The sequence below is a fragment of the Nansenia antarctica genome, assembly GCF_963989245.1.
Source record: "Nansenia antarctica genome assembly, chromosome: 10".
In the NCBI taxonomy this organism is placed as follows: Eukaryota; Metazoa; Chordata; class Actinopteri; order Argentiniformes; family Microstomatidae; genus Nansenia; species Nansenia antarctica.
In genome coordinates, this window is record NC_137680.1 from 11,008,601 (window position 1) to 11,026,465 (window position 17,865).

Below are 17,865 nucleotides of genomic sequence, written 5' to 3' on the forward strand. Positions count from 1 at the left end.
TTACTTGGCCAGTATCCTCTCGATGACCTTCTTGACCCAGGCAGCATTGGGGTCCAAACAGAGCTCCTCACCAGTCTTCAGAGTGGCACTGCAGAGAGAGACAGGGAGCACAGACACACGGTCAGAACCTCACCACAACCAGGCTATCTATGCCACATATAGAACCTACCTTACTGATGTAATGTGAGATTGAAAAGACAATTACCCATTGTCGCCACTAGAGAGCATAGTTTATACAGCTACCTTGCGGTGTAGAACAAGAGCAGTTGGTCAGTTACTATATAACATTTTACTACTAAATGCTACTGCTCCTGTTCCTGGTTCATGTCTCTTGGGTTACACCTAGAGTCTACCTTACCATAACTTTACAGAGCCTTGAGAACTAACCTCACTAAAACCTTACCAGAACAAGAGCAGACCTTACCCCAAGCCACTATTATCTTACCACAACCACCTATGCCTTCATAGAATTCTCACAAAAACAGAATTAACCCTGACACAAACTCAACAAATACAGAGACTAAACTAGCTCTTACAATAACATATCCAGAAATAATTGAAGCTAAGGGGATACACAACAGGGCCCACACAGAACTGTTTAGAATTGCTATCATTCTAAAGTCAGTCTTAGTAAGAGTAATGGGCCACTAGTTAGGTGAAAGGACTCACATGATCTCAGTGTCCTTGCAGTGGGAGCTGGGAGGGATCAGCTCAACCTTTTCAATGAGTTTACCAATCCGCCGGCTCTCTGTGTTGATGCAGCGACAACGCAAGTCCACCCCGAGACCTGTCAGACTCATCCCTGTGACCATCAGAAACACACTCAATTACACACCACAGAGATAGATGGATCTATGGATATATAGACACATGGATCTATGGATATAGATAGATAGATAGATAGATAGATAGATAGATAGATAGATAGATAGATAGATAGATAGATAGATAGAAATGGTCAAACTCACCTTCAGAGATGGTCAGGAAGGCCAGGAGCATGATGGCAGAGCTGACTACGGTTCTGCTGTTCATCTTCATGTTTAACAAGAGCTGGAGTAACTGGCTGATCAGGTACACTACTAGCCTTGCTGGAAGTCTTCTTATCCAATCTCAGGTTGAGCTCTTACTGGTTCTGACTCTCTGTCGTCTCCTTCTGTTTGCAGTTTGAATCTAGCGCTGAGGAGAGCAAGCCACTCCTTTTAAAGACCAGATCTGGAAGTGAGTCATGGAGAGGGTTGTGCAATCTGGGACAGGCTGACGCGGGAATTTACCCTGAGTGTTTTGGAAGATTACAGCACGTGACAGTGACGTCACAGGCTAGTAGTAGGAAGCTCCACGAACCACGTTCAACCGCGTTGCACCACAAACAAGGGGTTAAACTCGTTTGCAAACTATGCAGTAAAAATGTGGAACGCCCTTCCTATAATCTTAAAGGAGTGCAAAACACTGCCCACCTTCAAAACCACTCTCAAAAAACATTTACAGGAGGCTGCAATCCGTAACTGGACCCTCTAAATCAAAAATCAGATTAAAAGACCCGAACTACCCACTGTACATACTTTGTGTTTTGTCCCCCGCCCCCACCTGTGGTGTATGTCCCCACCTGTCCTACCCGCTGTACATACCTTATGTTTTGTTGTATTGTTCTTCCCATGATGAATGTGTGTTTATCTTGTAGATAGTAATAGTTATTTGTCTGTATTATCTTGTAGATAGTACTAGCTTTTTTGTCTGTCTTACATGTAACGATGAATTGAGAATCAAGGACCCCAATTGAAATAAGCCAGTGGCTTTCTTGGGTTTTTATCCTGTTAGTTGACCTTGTATGTAATATGTACTTTCATGTACCTACTTCTGCAAATCTTCTAATAAAGTTTTCAATCAATCAATCAAACAGCACGAAGATATGTGTGTGTGACTTATCAGTGCCCTCTCACAGGAGTCAATTTATCACATTATAGAAAAAACGACAAATAGTTTCAGATGTTGATGAAAAATAGGGTAGATCGGTGAAAGCGGGGATTGCGTCTCAACTATAGAGTGTCAGACGGAGACACTGAATGTTTAGAGTTTTGCTTATGAATCTGTGTTCCATACAGAGCATCCTCGGGCCAGTTTCACAAACCAGTGTCAACCTTGAACCCCACAACCACCCCTCATTAACCCCCTTGTAGTTTGGCAACAAATATAACTAAATATTGTGGTGTAGTGACTACATTATGGGTTCATGTTCTCCTCTTACTGTTGGTTGTGTAGTGGGAGGGAACCAGTTCTGGCACTAGGGGCAGAGGGGAGGATTATTAACGTTGCAACTTCCTGTTTAGATACAAGAGTTTTGGTGATCGATTTCCTGGTCCTGTACGGAGTGTACAAGTTGTTATTTTGATTAAACAGTTATCATTACGTTGCCTACGTCTTTCCTTTTTCCTCCGGCACTACACTGGTGACCCCCGACGTGGATTTTTGTTAACGTGATTGTGTACAAAAACCAGCGAGCGAACATTACAATCCTGCAAAATGTCCGGGCGAGGAAGACGTTCAAACCAGCGGCAGCCATCACCATCCCCTGTCAGGGTAACGCGTGGTGCGCACACTCCCACTCTCAAGCTACCAGAGTTCTGGGACTCAACGCCTGCTGCATGGTTTGCTATTGTAGAGGCACATTTTAACAAAAGTGACATCGATGACGACGACGACCGGTACAACCATGCTGTGGCAATGTTGGGCAGCTCCACCGCAGCTCGAGTGGTAGGTTTTTTGTCTGCTCCCCCGACGACGAACAAATATGAGCGCCTCAAGGCCCTGCTTCTAGAGACATTTGAACTGTCCACTGCGGAGAGGGTGCGTCGCCTATTTGCCATGTCGGACTTGGGTGACGAGAGGCCTTCTGCGCGCATGGAGAGGATGCTAAACCTGCTCGGTACAGAAGACCCCATGATCCTCTTCACAGAGCTGTTCATGCGCACATTGCCAGCTCAAGTTAGGATGGCGCTGGCCAACACCGCCATCATGGAGCCCCGCGCCCTGGCCAGGGAGGCGGACCGGTTCGTCTTGGCCATGCCTCAACGGTCCCCCGACCTGCTCGCTCCCGCGGCCGCCCCGCCACCCGACCGTCGCAGGAGAGCGAAGGATGACGCCAGACCTTCTGGCCAGCAGGGTAACGCTGCGGGCCATTGTTTCTACCACGCCACTTTTGGCGCCAAGGCCAAACGGTGCCGCTCACCCTGCACCTTCGGACCGACGGGAAACGGCGGGGCCGGCACTCAGTAGTGGCCCTGAGCGCTGGCGTCACCAACAGGCTGCTCTTCATACAAGACACCGCCTCTGGTCGCAGTTTTCTTTGTGACACAGGTGCCCAGTGGAGCATCATTCCGGCAGAGAGATCGGATGTGGCGAAGGAGGAGCGTGGTCCGCAGTTGGCAGGCGCGGACGGCACACCTATCTGCTCTTATGGCACTAGGGCGGTGGACGTGTGCTTCGGAGGACAATGCTTTTCGTGGGATTTTGTCATAGCGGCTGTCACATTTCCCCTCCTTGGTGCGGATTTTCTGTGCGCCCACAACCTGTTGGTGGACGTGGGGAACAGGCGCCTGGTCAACTCACAGACTTTCGCTTCCTTCGCCTGTACGCAGGGGGAGGCGGTCTACAGCGGGTGGTCCAATGCGCTCGCCGAAAGTGACCAGTACCTTCGGCTGCTCGCCGAATTCCCCGACCTTACCAAGCCCACCTTCTCCGCGCCCACGGTGAAACACGGAGTGGAGCACCACATCGAGACCGAGGGGCCTCCCCTCCACGCCAGGGCCAGGCGCCTCAACCCGGAGAAGCTGGCCATCGCCAGGGCGGAGTTTGCGCATATGGAGCAGGTGGGCATCGTTCGGCGCTCGAGCAGCCCCTGGGCGTCTCCCCTGCACATCGTCCCTAAGTCAGACGGCGGGTGGCGCCCATGTGGGGACTACCGCCGCCTCAACGACGCGTCCAAGCCTGACCGCTACCCGGTCCCACATGTCCAGGACTTTTCAGCGAACCTGGCAGGCAAACGCTTCTTCTCCAAAGTGGACCTGGTACGGGGGTACCATCAGGTGCCGGTGCACCCCGAGGATGTCCCTAAGACGGCCGTAATCACGCCATTTGGACTCTTCGAGTTTCTGCGGATGCCGTTCGGCCTGAAGAACGCGGCGCAGACCTTCCAACGCCTCATGCACTCGGTGCTCCGGGACCTACCATTCCTCTTCGTCTACTTGGATGACATCCTCGTCGCAAGCACCACGGAGGAGGAGCACCTGTCCCACCTCCGGGCCCTTTTCACACGGCTCAGCCAACATGGGCTGATTGTCAATCCGGCGAAGTGTGAGTTCGGACGGAACACCATCGACTTTCTCGGGCACCGGGTCTCCGCAGAGGGGGTGACCCCCCTCCCCTCGAAGGTGGAAGCTGTCGCTGCTTTCCCGCGCCCCAGCACAATCAGCGAGCTCAAGGGGTTCATCGGGATGGTAACCTTCTACTATCGCTTCCTCCACCACATCGCTCACATCCTGCGGCCTCTGTACGATGCCCAGAAGGGCAAGACTCTGAAGCAGCCGGTGGACTGGACGGCGGAGCGTGTCAAAGCCTTTCAGGACACCAAGGCGGCCCTGGCCCGCGCTGCCATGTTGGCCCACCCCTCGCCCTCGGCACCCACTGCTCTCACCACGGACGCCTCTGACTTTGCTGTGGGAGCGGTGTACGAACAGTGGGTTGGGGACGCCTGGCAGCCTCTTGCATTCTTCAGCCGCCAGCTGTCTCCCAGAGAGCAAAGGTACAGCACATTCGACAGGGAGCTCCTCGGGCTGTGGCTTGCTGTCAGACACTTCCGTTTTTTACTGGAGGGCCGCGAGTTTACGGCCTACGTGGACCACAAGCCACTCACGCACGCCATGTCCAAGGTGGCGGAGCCGTGGTCCGACCGCCAACAGCGCCAGCTCGCCTACATATCCGAGTTCACCACAGACATCCAGCACGTTGCTGGGAAGTCCAACCAGGTCGCGGATTGTCTCTCCAGGGCGGTGGTTGGTGCGGTCCAACTGGGTTTGGACTACGCGCGCATGGCTGCAGACCAGGCCGCCGACCCCGCCGTCCAGGCTCTCAAGTTGTCGGACACAGGACTGCGCCTAGAAGAGGTGGTTTTCGGTGACGCAGGGGCCACGCTCCTGTGCGACGTCTCCATGGGTCAGCCACGACCGGTGGTCCCCGCCAACTGGAGGCGCCCCGCCTTCGAGGCGATACACGGCTTGTCTCACCCTGGTAGGAAACCGTCCTCGCGGCTGGTGTCAGAGAAATTCGTCTGGCATGGGCTCAAGAGGGATGTGAGGGCCTGGGTAGACACGTGCATCGCCTGCCAGCGCGCCAAGGTGCATCGACACGTCAAGGCCCCCCTGGAGCAGTTCTCTGTGCCTGAGCGGAGGTTCGATCATGTAAACGTGGACCTGGTAGGGCCGCTGCCCCCCTCGCACGGATACACCTATCTCTTTACCATGGTGGACAGGACGACTCGCTGGCCGGAGGCAGTTCCGCTCTCCTCAACGACAGCCCCCGACCTGGCCCGGGCGTTCATCGCGGTGTGGGTCTCCCGCTACGGCACCCCTGCTGATCTCTCCTCTGACCGTGGCTCACAGTTTACTTCAGAGCTGTGGGCAGCGGTGGCGGAGAATCTGGGGGTCAAGCTCCACCGCACAACCGCCTATCACCCGCAGGCGAACGGGCTCTGTGAGCGTTTCCATCGATCCATGAAGGCCGCCCTTCGAGCCAGCCTCACGGACAGCAACTGGCTTGACAAGCTGCCGTGGGTCATGCTGGGGCTCAGGACAGCGCCTAAGGAGGACCTCCAGTCGTCGTCCGCTGAGCTGGTGTTTGGACAGCCGCTGCGGGTCCCCGGTGACTTCATTCCCAAGTCAACGGAGCCCTGGTCCGCCGCCGCTCAGCGCGCCTCCCTGCTGGACAGCGCCAGGACCTTCGTCCCGGTCCCGACTACGCAGCATGGTGTCCCTACTTCGAGGGTGCCCCCGGAGCTGCACTCGGCGAGGTTCGTTTTCATTCGTCATGATGGCCACAGGACTCCACTACGTCCTCCTTATGACGGGCCTTTCCGTGTCATCGAGGCCGGAGCCAAGAACTTCATGGTTGACATGGGGGGTAGGCCTGAGTGTGTGTCCGTTGATCGCCTCAAACCGGCCCACTTGGACCTTGAACTGCCCCTGGACTTGGCCCTGCCACCGCGCAGAGGCCGGCCTCCAGTCCTACCTCCCCTGCAGCGCCCTGGCCATTCCCCCCTCCGACCCCGACAACCCCCCGCAGCTCGCGAGCCCCCGGTCGTCACTGCCCCCCGTCCTTCCCTGCAGGAGGACGTGATGGGCGATGTCACACCGCCTCCCGCACCTCCTGACTTTACCTACGATCGTAGGGGCCGGGCCATACGCCCTCCTCGCCGTGAGGATTTCCAATATTGAGGTGAACACTGGGGGGGCTGGTGTAGTGACTACATTATGGGTTCATGTTCTCCTCTTACTGTTGGTTGTGTAGTGGGAGGGAACCAGTTCTGGCACTAGGGGCAGAGGGGAGGATTATTAACGTTGCAACTTCCTGTTTAGATACAAGAGTTTTGGTGATCGATTTCCTGGTCCTGTACGGAGTGTACAAGTTGTTATTTTGATTAAACAGTTATCATTACGTTGCCTACGTCTTTCCTTTTTCCTCCGGCACTACAGTATACTCTTGACTTCCTCTTAAACATTACAGTGAACAATGTTTTGAAGTATTGAGGTGTGAGACTCTTGATGTTATATCTACATATGTTACCACTGATATGAGTAAGCTGCACAAGCTACATTGCTCACAGGTATTAGAAAATTCAAGAGGAATTCACTTGAAAGAATATCTGACGTCAAATTACCCAACACTTTACCATGTTGATGTGGAAAACTTCTGTGCCGCTGTGAGAAATGCATTGTGCCACACAGGAAATGAGAGTTCAAAGGAAATATCACATTTGTGACAGACTGCCTAAAACAATTACTTTATTGGTGATTAATTTTGCTCCACCATTGCAGTTTTTATACTATTTGACTCCATACCATAATAATGAGTGTGAGAGGAATCTGTCTAGATGCAATGATGAGTTACTGTACAAGGAGGAAACAGTTCAGGTCAATAGGTAAATTCTCTCCAAATATGACTTTACTAGAGATAACGAACCCTGCTGTACTCTGCACCTGCCTTTTATACACTTTTTTGAGATGCCCTGTTGAAACTGAGACAGTACTGTAAAAAAAAAAAAAAGATACATTTTCTAAGAAGGTTTTATTTATTTTCTTTCATTTTATTTTTGTGTGCAGGTCTTTCCGTGCCGATGTAATATCACTGACATGTAAGACCTACAGTAAGCACCGAAACAAGACAAATTCAGACATTCATTATTAGATTAGATTAAACTTTATTGTCATTGCAGAGTACCAGAAAACAAAACACAGTTTAGCATCTAACCAGAAGTGCAAATAGTGATATAAAACATGATATAAATGTGAAATCAGACAGGGGAAGCGTAAAGGTGTATCACTCACTCCATGCTACTGAGAGTCAATCATGCGTTGGAAAGCCATCATGCTTGGGGAATGTTAGAAAAAGAACAAGAGTGCAGAACAAGTGTGCAGATGCTGTTATTTTGCACTCTATTGATACTCTTCAGTTCCAGAACCTCAACAAAGTCTGATAACGGATGAGCGGTGGTATTTTCACTATTTGCAGTAATCATATTGAAATGTCTAGAAAATATTAGCAGAATATATACAATGAAATGAAATAGACTAGATGCATTGCCAGGGAAGACATTAGATGTGACCAGATGCAGACCAGAGGGTGGACCAAAACCCTCAGGAGTGAGACATTTTTGGTGTGACTGCTATTGCGACCGTAAAAAACTGTAACAAGGGAAAACCTGCAACCTCTATGGATCCCAATTATTATCTTCCCATATTATGTTACAACAAGGAATATGATAGGATGTTACAACAAGGAATATGATAGGATGTTACAACAAGGAATATGATAGGATGTTACAACAAGGAATATGATAGGATGATACAACAAGGAATATGATAGGATGATACAACAAGGAATATGATAGGATGTTACAACAAGGAATATGATAGGATGTTACAACTGCCCCCCCTCTCTCTGACCCCCAACCCTCTCTCTGACCCCCACCCCTCTCTCCCTCTCTCTCTCTGCCCCCCCCCCCCCCCCTCTGTCTTCTCTGCCTCCCAGTGATGGAGGACAGTCTTAACTCATCTAACACCACCAGCCCTGACAACGACTGCAAGAGATGCCAGCTCCAGTGACCAAGGAGGAGGAAGAGGACATTGTTAAAGGAACACTACCCTCCCCGTGAAGACTTCCTATGGTTTACCATGACGCTGCTCCCTACGTGAAGACTTCCTATGGTTTACCATGACGCTGACCCCTACGTGAAGACTTCCTATGGTTTACCATGACGCTGACCCCTACGTGAAGACTTCCTATGGTTTACCATGATGCTGACCCCTACGTGAAGACTTCCTATGGTTTACCATGACGCTGCTCCCTACGTGAAGACTTCCTATGGTTTACCATGACGCTGCTCCCTACGTGAAGACTTCCTATGGTTTACCATGACGCTGCTCCCTACGTGAAGACTTCCTATGGTTTACCATGACGCTGACCCCTACGTGAAGACTTCCTATGGTTTACCATGACGCTGCTCCCTACGTGAAGACTTCCTATGGTTTACCATGACGCTGACCCCTACGTGAAGACTTCCTATGGTTTACCATGATGCTGACCCCTACGTGAAGACTTCCTATGGTTTACCATGATGCTGACCCCTACGTGAAGACTTCCTATGGTTTACCATGACGCTGCTCCCTACGTGAAGACTTCCTATGGTTTACCATGACGCTGCTCCCTACGTGAAGACTTCCTATGGTTTACCATGATGCTGACCCCTACGTGAAGACTTCCTATGGTTTACCATGACGCTGACCCCTACGTGAAGACTTCCTATGACTTCCTATGGTTTACCATGACGCTGCTCCCTACGTGAAGACTTCCTATGGTTTACCATGACGCTGACCCCTACGTGAAGACTTCCTATGGTTTACCATGACGCTGACCCCTACGTGAAGACTTCCTATGGTTTACCATGACGCTGACCCCTACGTGAAGACTTCCTATGGTTTACCATGACGCTGCTCCCTACGTGAAGACTTCCTATGATTTACCATGACGCTGACCCCTACGTGAAGACTTCCTATGGTTTACCATGATGCTGACCCCTACGTGAAGACTTCCTATGGTTTACCATGACGCTGACCCCTACGTGAAGACTTCCTATGGTTTACCATGACGCTGCTCCCTACGTGAAGACTTCCTATGATTTACCATGACGCTGACCCCTACGTGAAGACTTCCTATGGTTTACCATGACGCTGCTCCCTACGTGAAGACTTCCTATGATTTACCATGACGCTGACCCCTACGTGAAGACTTCCTATGGTTTACCATGACGCTGACCCCTACGTGAAGACTTCCTATGGTTTACCATGATGCTGACCCCTACGTGAAGACTTCCTATGATTTACCATGACGCTGACCCCTACGTGAAGACTTCCTATGGTTTACCATGACGCTGACCCCTACGTGAAGACTTCCTATGGTTTACCATGACGCTGACCCCTACGTGAAGACTTCCTATGGTTTACCATGACGCTGACCCCTACGTGAAGACTTCCTATGGTTTACCATGACGCTGACCCCTACGTGAAGACATGACTCATTGTTGCATTTTCCTCACTAATAAGGGAGGCATGTGCAATATTTTGCACTCAAACACTGTGCAAAAAAACAGTTTATTGCGAGCTTTCTGTCATATATGATAGGAATATGATTACTGCAAAAATGCACCAAATCATTCTGTTTTGAATGTGTTCTTCAGAGTTTTGAACACAGTATGTTAACAATGAAAAAATGTGTTGCAAATACATAGTGTTTTACAGGTGGGGGAGTTTGAATGAGAGAAGTGTTATGGATTTTGGAGAACGTGGTCATTGAATGCATTTTGTATGAAAGCAATGCACAAATCACAGAGTAAGAGTCACAGTTTTGTTCACATGGGCTTCTGCTTTGCTGACTGCATGAAGAGTTGTGACTCTGTGACTTCAGTATTGAACACTGTGACTTAGCGACCGTAAAAAACTGTAATGAATTTGTTCATGGAATTATGAAACACTTTCACATAACAGGTCACATAAAAGTTGAGTGTGTGTGTGTGTGTGTGTGTGTGTGTGTGTGTGTGTGTGTGTGTGTGTGTGTGTGTGTGTGTGTGAGAGAGAGAGAGATATAGAGATAAACAACATGAAACAATGCATTTCCTTTTATCACACATTCATTTTTAATTGATAAACATCTGATCCACCTGACCATACAGTTGAATATAAATAAATATGCAACATAATAAATACATTCATAAATAGAGTATATATGTGACATAACTTATGTGACAATGGAGGAAATCCAAGATCAGAGTCCAAGATCAAAGAAATAAAAAAGCAAAATATTTCTTACATACATTTCCTGAGTGCATGTTGAGGTTCTTTTCATTTTAAAAAGTGTAACTTCAGTTATCACTAGTTCTCAAGTATATATTTTCACAGATTTGACAGGAAAACATGATGTTGTGTAGCTTATCATCTTATAAATACGTTTTGGTTTGTAAATTGTAATATTCTAGAATCCCAGAGTGTGGATAAAACCTCTTCTCTTCTTGTCTTCAACGCCTTTGGCCACTGAGAAAAGAGACGTGGGTGTTACTACAATAAACATACAGTAATATCCAATCAAGAGTGGTTGATGAACCTGGTGATGTTCACATGTGACTTGGTTATCACATGTGAGAAGAATTACCAATATGTAAGTGTTTATTTCTAATTCTATCAATCAGACCTTTTCTCCATCCCAAACCCAGAGTCTAGTTCTGTTGTTTCTTTTTTTGTGTGATCACATTCTTTTAATTCATATAATTTTGTATTATTTAGTGGCAGACATGCCATAATTCTGTTGTTTCTGTCTACATCTCTGTGTGTGAGTGACCTCTACTTACTTGGCCAGTATCCTCTCGATGACCTTCTTGACCCAGGCAGCATTGGGGTCCAAACAGAGCTCCTCACCAGTCTTCAGAGTGGCACTGCAGAGAGAGACAGGGAGCACAGACACACGGTCAGAACCTCACCACAACCAGGCTATCTATGCCACATATAGAACCTACCTTACTGATGTAATGTGAGATTGAAAAGACAATTACCCATTGTCGCCACTAGAGAGCATAGTTTATACAGCTACCTTGCGGTGTAGAACAAGAGCAGTTGGTCAGTTACTATATAACATTTTACTACTAAATGCTACTGCTCCTGTTCCCGGTTCATGTCTCTTGGGTAACACCTAGAGTCTACCTTACCATAACTTTACGAAGCCTTGAGAACTAACCTCACTAAAACCTTATCAGAACAAGAGCAGACCTTACCCCAAGCCACTATTATCTTACCACAACCACCTATGCCTTCATAGAATTCTCACAAAAACAGAATTAACCCTGACACAAACTCAACAAAGACAGAGACTAAACTAGCTCTTACAATAACATATCCAGAAATAATTTGTGCTAAGGGGATACACAACAGGGCCCACACAGAACTGTTTAGAATTGCTATCATTCTAAAGTCAGTCTTAGTAAGAGTAATGGGCCACTAGTTAGGTGAAAGGACTCACATGATCTCAGTGTCCTTGCAGTGGGAGCTGGCAGGGATCAGCTCAACCTTTTCAATGAGTTTACCAATCCGCCGGCTCTCTGTGTTGATGCAGCGACAACGCAAGTCCACCCCGAGACCTGTCAGACTCATCCCTGTGACCATCAGAAACACACTCAATTACACACCACAGAGATAGATGGATCTATGGATATATAGACACATGGATCTATGGATATAGACAGATAGACAGATAGATAGATAGATAGATAGATAGATAGATAGATAGATAGATAGATAGATAGATAGATAGATAGATAGATAGATAGATAGAAATGGTCAAACTCACCTTCAGAGATGGTCAGGAAGGCCAGGAGCATGATGGCAGAGCTGACTACGGTTCTGCTGTTCATCTTCATGTTTAACAAGAGCTGGAGTAACTGGCTGATCAGGTACACTACTAGCCTTGCTGGAAGTCTTCTTATCCAATCTTAGGTTGAGCTCTTACTGGTTCTGACTCTCTGTCGTCTCCTTCTGTTTGGAGTTTGAATCTAGCGCTGAGGAGAGCAAGCCACTCCTTTTAAAGACCAGATCTGGAAGTGAGTCATGGAGAGGGTTGTGCAATCTGGGACAGGCTGACGCGGGAATTTACCCTGAGCTCTTTGGAAAGATGACATTTTTGACGATTGCTGACAGCAAGAATATACATGTTTGTGACTTATCAGTAGTACCCTCTCATAGGAGTGAATTTATCACATTATAGAAAAAACAACAAATAGTTTCAGATGTTGATGAAAAATAGTGTAGATCAGTGAAAGCGGGGATTGCGTCTCAACTATAGAGTGTCAGTCGAAGACAATGAATGATGTGAGTAAGCTGCATGGCTACATTGCTCATATATAGGATTTAAAAATCCAAGAGGATGTCAAATTACTCAAAACACTTGTTGATGTGGAAAATTAGAGTTCAAAGGAAATATCACAATTGTGACCTCATTGGTGATTAATTTTGTTCCAGATGTTCACGATTGCAGTCTTTATTACTCCATACCATAGTAATGAGTGTGAGAGGAAAAAGGAGGCAACAATTCAGGTCAATAGTGCAATAGTCTTTTTTCCAAGCACCAGGGGAGCCCCCCCTCCTAAATTTCGTTGTATGGTACCTGTACTGTATTAATGACAATAAAGACCATTCATTCATTCATTCATTCATTCATTCATTCATTCATTCATTCATTCAAACACCAACATTATGCTTTTCAAGTACTTTTCACCAAATAGACCTTTCAAAATGAATGAATTGGTACACATACTGTATGCATGCCCAACACTTTAAATCACTACACAATCACTTTCAAACACACACTTCTTTAATTCCTCAGTTATGTTTTGATAAAAAAAAAAATCATCAGAAGCAGAAACAGGAACAGTACAGACATGATCTCAGGACAGAAGAAGTGGTCCACCAACTCAAAGTCCACCTGCAGATGCACACAGACACTGTTAACATTATTACGCCGGGTTTCTTTATTACAGGTGTTTGTTGTGGATTGAAGATGTGCGCATCCACTGGATTTCCAGCTGCCCCTCATCGTCTGTGGTCCACGGCGCATTGTGGTCCTTGGAGCTTAGTAGAGATGGCTGGATTTGATGAGACCGTCTCCAGATTGCAGCCTGATAGTTGGCACGAATGGGATGCATGAATAAGCAATCCTCACATTGTGGAAGCTGGCTGGACCCCATGTCTGGTGCAGAAAAGAAGGTTGACAACTGTAGTGTGCGTAGAGGGTACATACATGCGGCATGTGATTTCCTGCAACTCATATTGGTCTAGACTGAGTCCAGTTTTCCAGGATATCAATAATGGACTGAATGTCAGCCTCATCTCTTCTGATCCTGGGCAGCTATAAGTCTGGGTGATTGGGCCTCAGATAGGCACTGCAGTACTCTGATGTCAAGTAGTACTTGGAGACAGCTGCCCCAGGCTTGAGGCTGAAGCCTTTTGTTCCGATGATACTGCAATGGTGGAATATCTCCCAAGTCTTTGGCTAAGTCCAAAATTGGGAGATGTTGCTAATCTAATCCAACAGACAAACTTATTTACTTTTTTCTTCTTTTTCTTTACTATGCTCCTTTTGCTGTATTTTTAAATAATGTATGTAAAGCACTTTGAATTGCCCCTGTTGTATGAAATGTGCTATACAAATAAACTTGCTTTGCCTTGCCTTGCCTTCTATACATACTGTAATTCCAGAGTTTAACCTCATTGGAGCCAACGGACCCCCATGGGCATCCAAAGTGATATAAAGAGTTTACCTCGATCAATTCTCTTCAAAGATATCACTTTTTTTTCACAACTTTGCATGCTATACGATGCCACCATTTTTTCCCAGAGACGGTAAACACGGCCTAAGTCACATCCAGTTTTCTCCAACTGGAGAATGTGTCATGTCCGGTTTCAAAGCCGAATTTCCATACCATTGGTCGGCCAACCCAAAAAAATCCCCCCCCCCCAAAAAAATAAATAAAATAAAATCTGATACATGAGAAAGGTCAAAGGTGGTGCCAACATATCTCGAAATGGCCTAAACATATAGGTGTCCACCTAAACATACCTGTACTAAAACAGGTACAAAGTTGCATTTGCTCACATTACTAGCATCGACTTTGGCACAAGTACTAATAAGACCCTGGAGTACTGATTCCTAGATGATTTGGGCTTATTCATCAGGTTTCCAAGGTGATATTCACTGTAAAAGCTGTTGTTTTTTTAGGCGGAGACTGAATTTGAGATGTTTTATAATGTTCTAGCTCTATTTGCTCTGACACAGTAACATAGATTTTGATTCTGACACTTCTACAGCCACCCCACAGGTGTTAGCTTTCATTTGATAACAAGATCATTATGAAGGCCCTTGTGATTGTGGAGATATTCTATATTCACTGTGAGCATGTCATTTCGAGCAGAAAACCAGAAAAATTAGGCGGATAAGATGAGGTTAATGGCTAGCACACATACTTATTGTACCTTTTTACACACATTTACCACATGTTTTTTTAAAAATAAATTATTGTTAAATCATTTTTAACATTCTCATTTCCTTGTTTCATTCAGCCGATGGTAAATTGTTGTTTTCTTTCTCGCTCTGGTCTCTTTTAAAGTGTGTGAGGTGTTTTCTTATTGGAGGGTTTAACACTAAATTGTGATTCCACCCCCACCAGAGCTGACTCTGACACACTCATGGTAAAGGCATCGTTAAACTTTTATTATAATGACATTCTTCAGTGAAGTGTTGAAGCTACCTTCTTGCCCCCGCAGTAGATACAGTTTGCATACACTCTGATTGCAGTGGCGGGCGGTGCATTTCACACCTAGGCCTTCAGTGATGTCCGACACAGTCCTACCTGAATTATTCTACCTCTTAATACCATCATTATGACGCCATGGCTCTAGAAACTAGACAGAAACACAGTATAACCGGGCGTTGCATCACCTTAACATAATCAGACAAGTACAACAGAGTTATATTAATATTTCCGAAGCATTTTTAATCAATAAATCCGCATTTACAATGAAGAGTGTGATCTTTAAGATCGCTTCGCTTGGATACTGTCAAAACTTTTAAATAAAAGGCACTTTTATCGTCAAGAAACGTGACAAAACAATTCAACAAGTCTCCTTGAGTACTTTTACTGCACAGCTGATTCACGTGCGCCACCCACGTAATCTCCACATCTCTTGCAACCTGCAACAGACGCATCAAACATTTATTTTATAAGCCTATATTTGTCGTTTTAATTACCTATATATTAATTCGTTAATATTGAAACGAAAATAAAATGAATTTTAATTACCTATATATTAATTCGTTAATATTGAAACGAAAATAAAATGAAATAACGAAATAAAATGACAAAAATATATACAAATAAAATAAAAAATTAAATGCTTTGTACTCACCAAAACAACTTCATTTGAAAACAAAATCCATCCTCCTTTCTTTCCCAAACACCCGATCGATCTGTTGCAAATAGCAGGCATTGCCAGCAGTACAATTTGCAGTGCCTTTCGGAGCCTGTGAGCCAGGGGTACCGCTCGTAGTTAGCGATCTGAAAGTGCCGGACAAACCCTTTTCCCCGCTGAGAAAGGCTCGCAAGAGTCGGGGTTGGCCGTTCTCTGATAATGTCTATCTTTTCCTGGAAAGTTCTTCTAGACAATGGCGTTGTTTTAAGATCTGCCACCACATCTGCCTCTTCTCCCCCTTCCGCCATTGTAGCTGATTGCAGACGGTATAAAGATACGCAAATTACCTTGCTACGCATCTCAATAGTGCGTATCCAATCAAAAGACGTGCTGGGTGCTGACATCAGATTGAGCCTTCCAGCAGGCGCCGTTGTTGATTTTGCTCGCATCTACGTAGGTTTACTAGGAACGCCACAGGTTTTCTCGTTCCAACGTTAAGTTACAGGTCGAATTCGCGGCACTGTCTGTTGTGAAGGCGGGCAGATTTGGGAGCCCCCTAGCAACACATTTTGATTGGATAAAAGCTCTAACATAAAGGCCAGCCCTCCAAATCTCAATTGGAGACTGGAAGCAGCGCAACCAAGAGGAAAGCTATGAAATGAAGAGAATAGACTATGGGGAATCATTAATACATATTTGTGGAAAAAATATATTAAATAAAATGTATATTCTGATGATGTTTAGGCCAGCAGAGAAGGCCTTGCTGGCCCTGACGGCACACCACTGTCTGATTGTATGCACAAGCATGAACTCTAGTGCATAATATGGAAGATAATACTTCTAGGGCAGACATACTTATCATTATAACATGGGTTGTGTTTCAGGGTAGCAACCAAAGTTACAGTTTGCACCCTGAGAAAGGCCAAACTGAGCTGTAACGTGTTGGTGAGTCCTTTCTGTTTCTTGTTTTGCAATAGCCACTAAAATAAAGGAATTTAAAATGTTTTCCACAAGAGAATGTCTTGCTGTTATTTTTCTTTTTGTATAGCTACAACACATTTTTTACGCTTTTTCAACGCTATCTGAAACAAGTGTAGGTTGAAAATGAGTGAAAATGATTGCATATGTTCAGGGTAACATTGATCCCGATTTTGTTTAGAGACATAGAGCACAGTTTCAAGTACATAACATTTAAAGTTGTCCTGGAAATATAGAAAGGCTTCTTTGAGAGATGATGTTCATGAAGACTGTATATTGTAGTAAATTTCACTGTCCTAAAAAGTGTGACAGCTGACACATTACAGTCTCTTTCCTGCTCTCTCCAGCCCCTTTACTTCTCTCACCTTCACTCACTACTGCTCAGCCTGTGAACATTAGCTTCTGTAGTCTGTGGCTGAGGAAGCTCAGGTGTGAAGCTGACACCTCACCTTCATTGGAGTCCAAACTCTCCAATCCAGCCATTTGTGTCGTGCCATGGGTGGATTACAATAAAACCGTCCTCTGACTACGACCTCCTTGTTTGACACTAGATTTCCCTCTCTCCTTCCATCCCCACATAATTGACCATCCAGTGTGGAGGTGGGGGGGGAGGGCTTGGTAGGTAGGCTATAGATCCTGTGTCGATGGAAGAAACACATGGGAAAGGCTGAAACTTTTTCTTTCTTGGTTGTTACTCAAGTCAGATCAGTTTCTTCCTGGTAATAGCCAGCCTGTAAACTCTCCTACCCTATTGGCCATTCAGTGTGATTGTGTGTCCATCTATAAATATCAAATAATCACCAATGTTTGACATACATTATATTTTAGGAAATGTTTTTAAGGCTATCAAAAGCAGGGATAACATTATTTTCAAGACACCCAACATGTAACACAATTCATAAACTGTCAGTATTAGGAAGAATTGTGTTGTGTTCTTCCTAATGCTGGCAAAAGATATGCCACCAGAGCTTATAGCAAGTTTTCCCCATAATAGAGAACTCAGCAAGTATATGAAAAATGGACCATAGGAAGTTACTGTGCATAAAGGTATGGTTATCATGTTCCTGTCATACCATGACTCAGCAATCAGATCACATACAATAGCCGTAAAGCAGAA

At 46.0% G+C, this 17,865-nt stretch overlaps 1 protein-coding gene across 1 annotated transcript; it reads right to left on the reverse strand.

Moving 5' to 3' along the window:
* On the reverse strand, positions 1–1,038 carry LOC308166623 (interleukin-8-like; the record flags this gene model as incomplete). The annotated part of the gene is made up of 3 exons (XM_080540952.1): positions 1–88; positions 670–802; positions 969–1,038. 3 exons carry the CDS (start codon positions 1,036–1,038, stop codon positions 1–3), a joined length of 291 nt encoding a protein of 96 aa, XP_080397078.1.
* Positions 1,039–17,865: the final 16,827 nt, after the last annotated feature.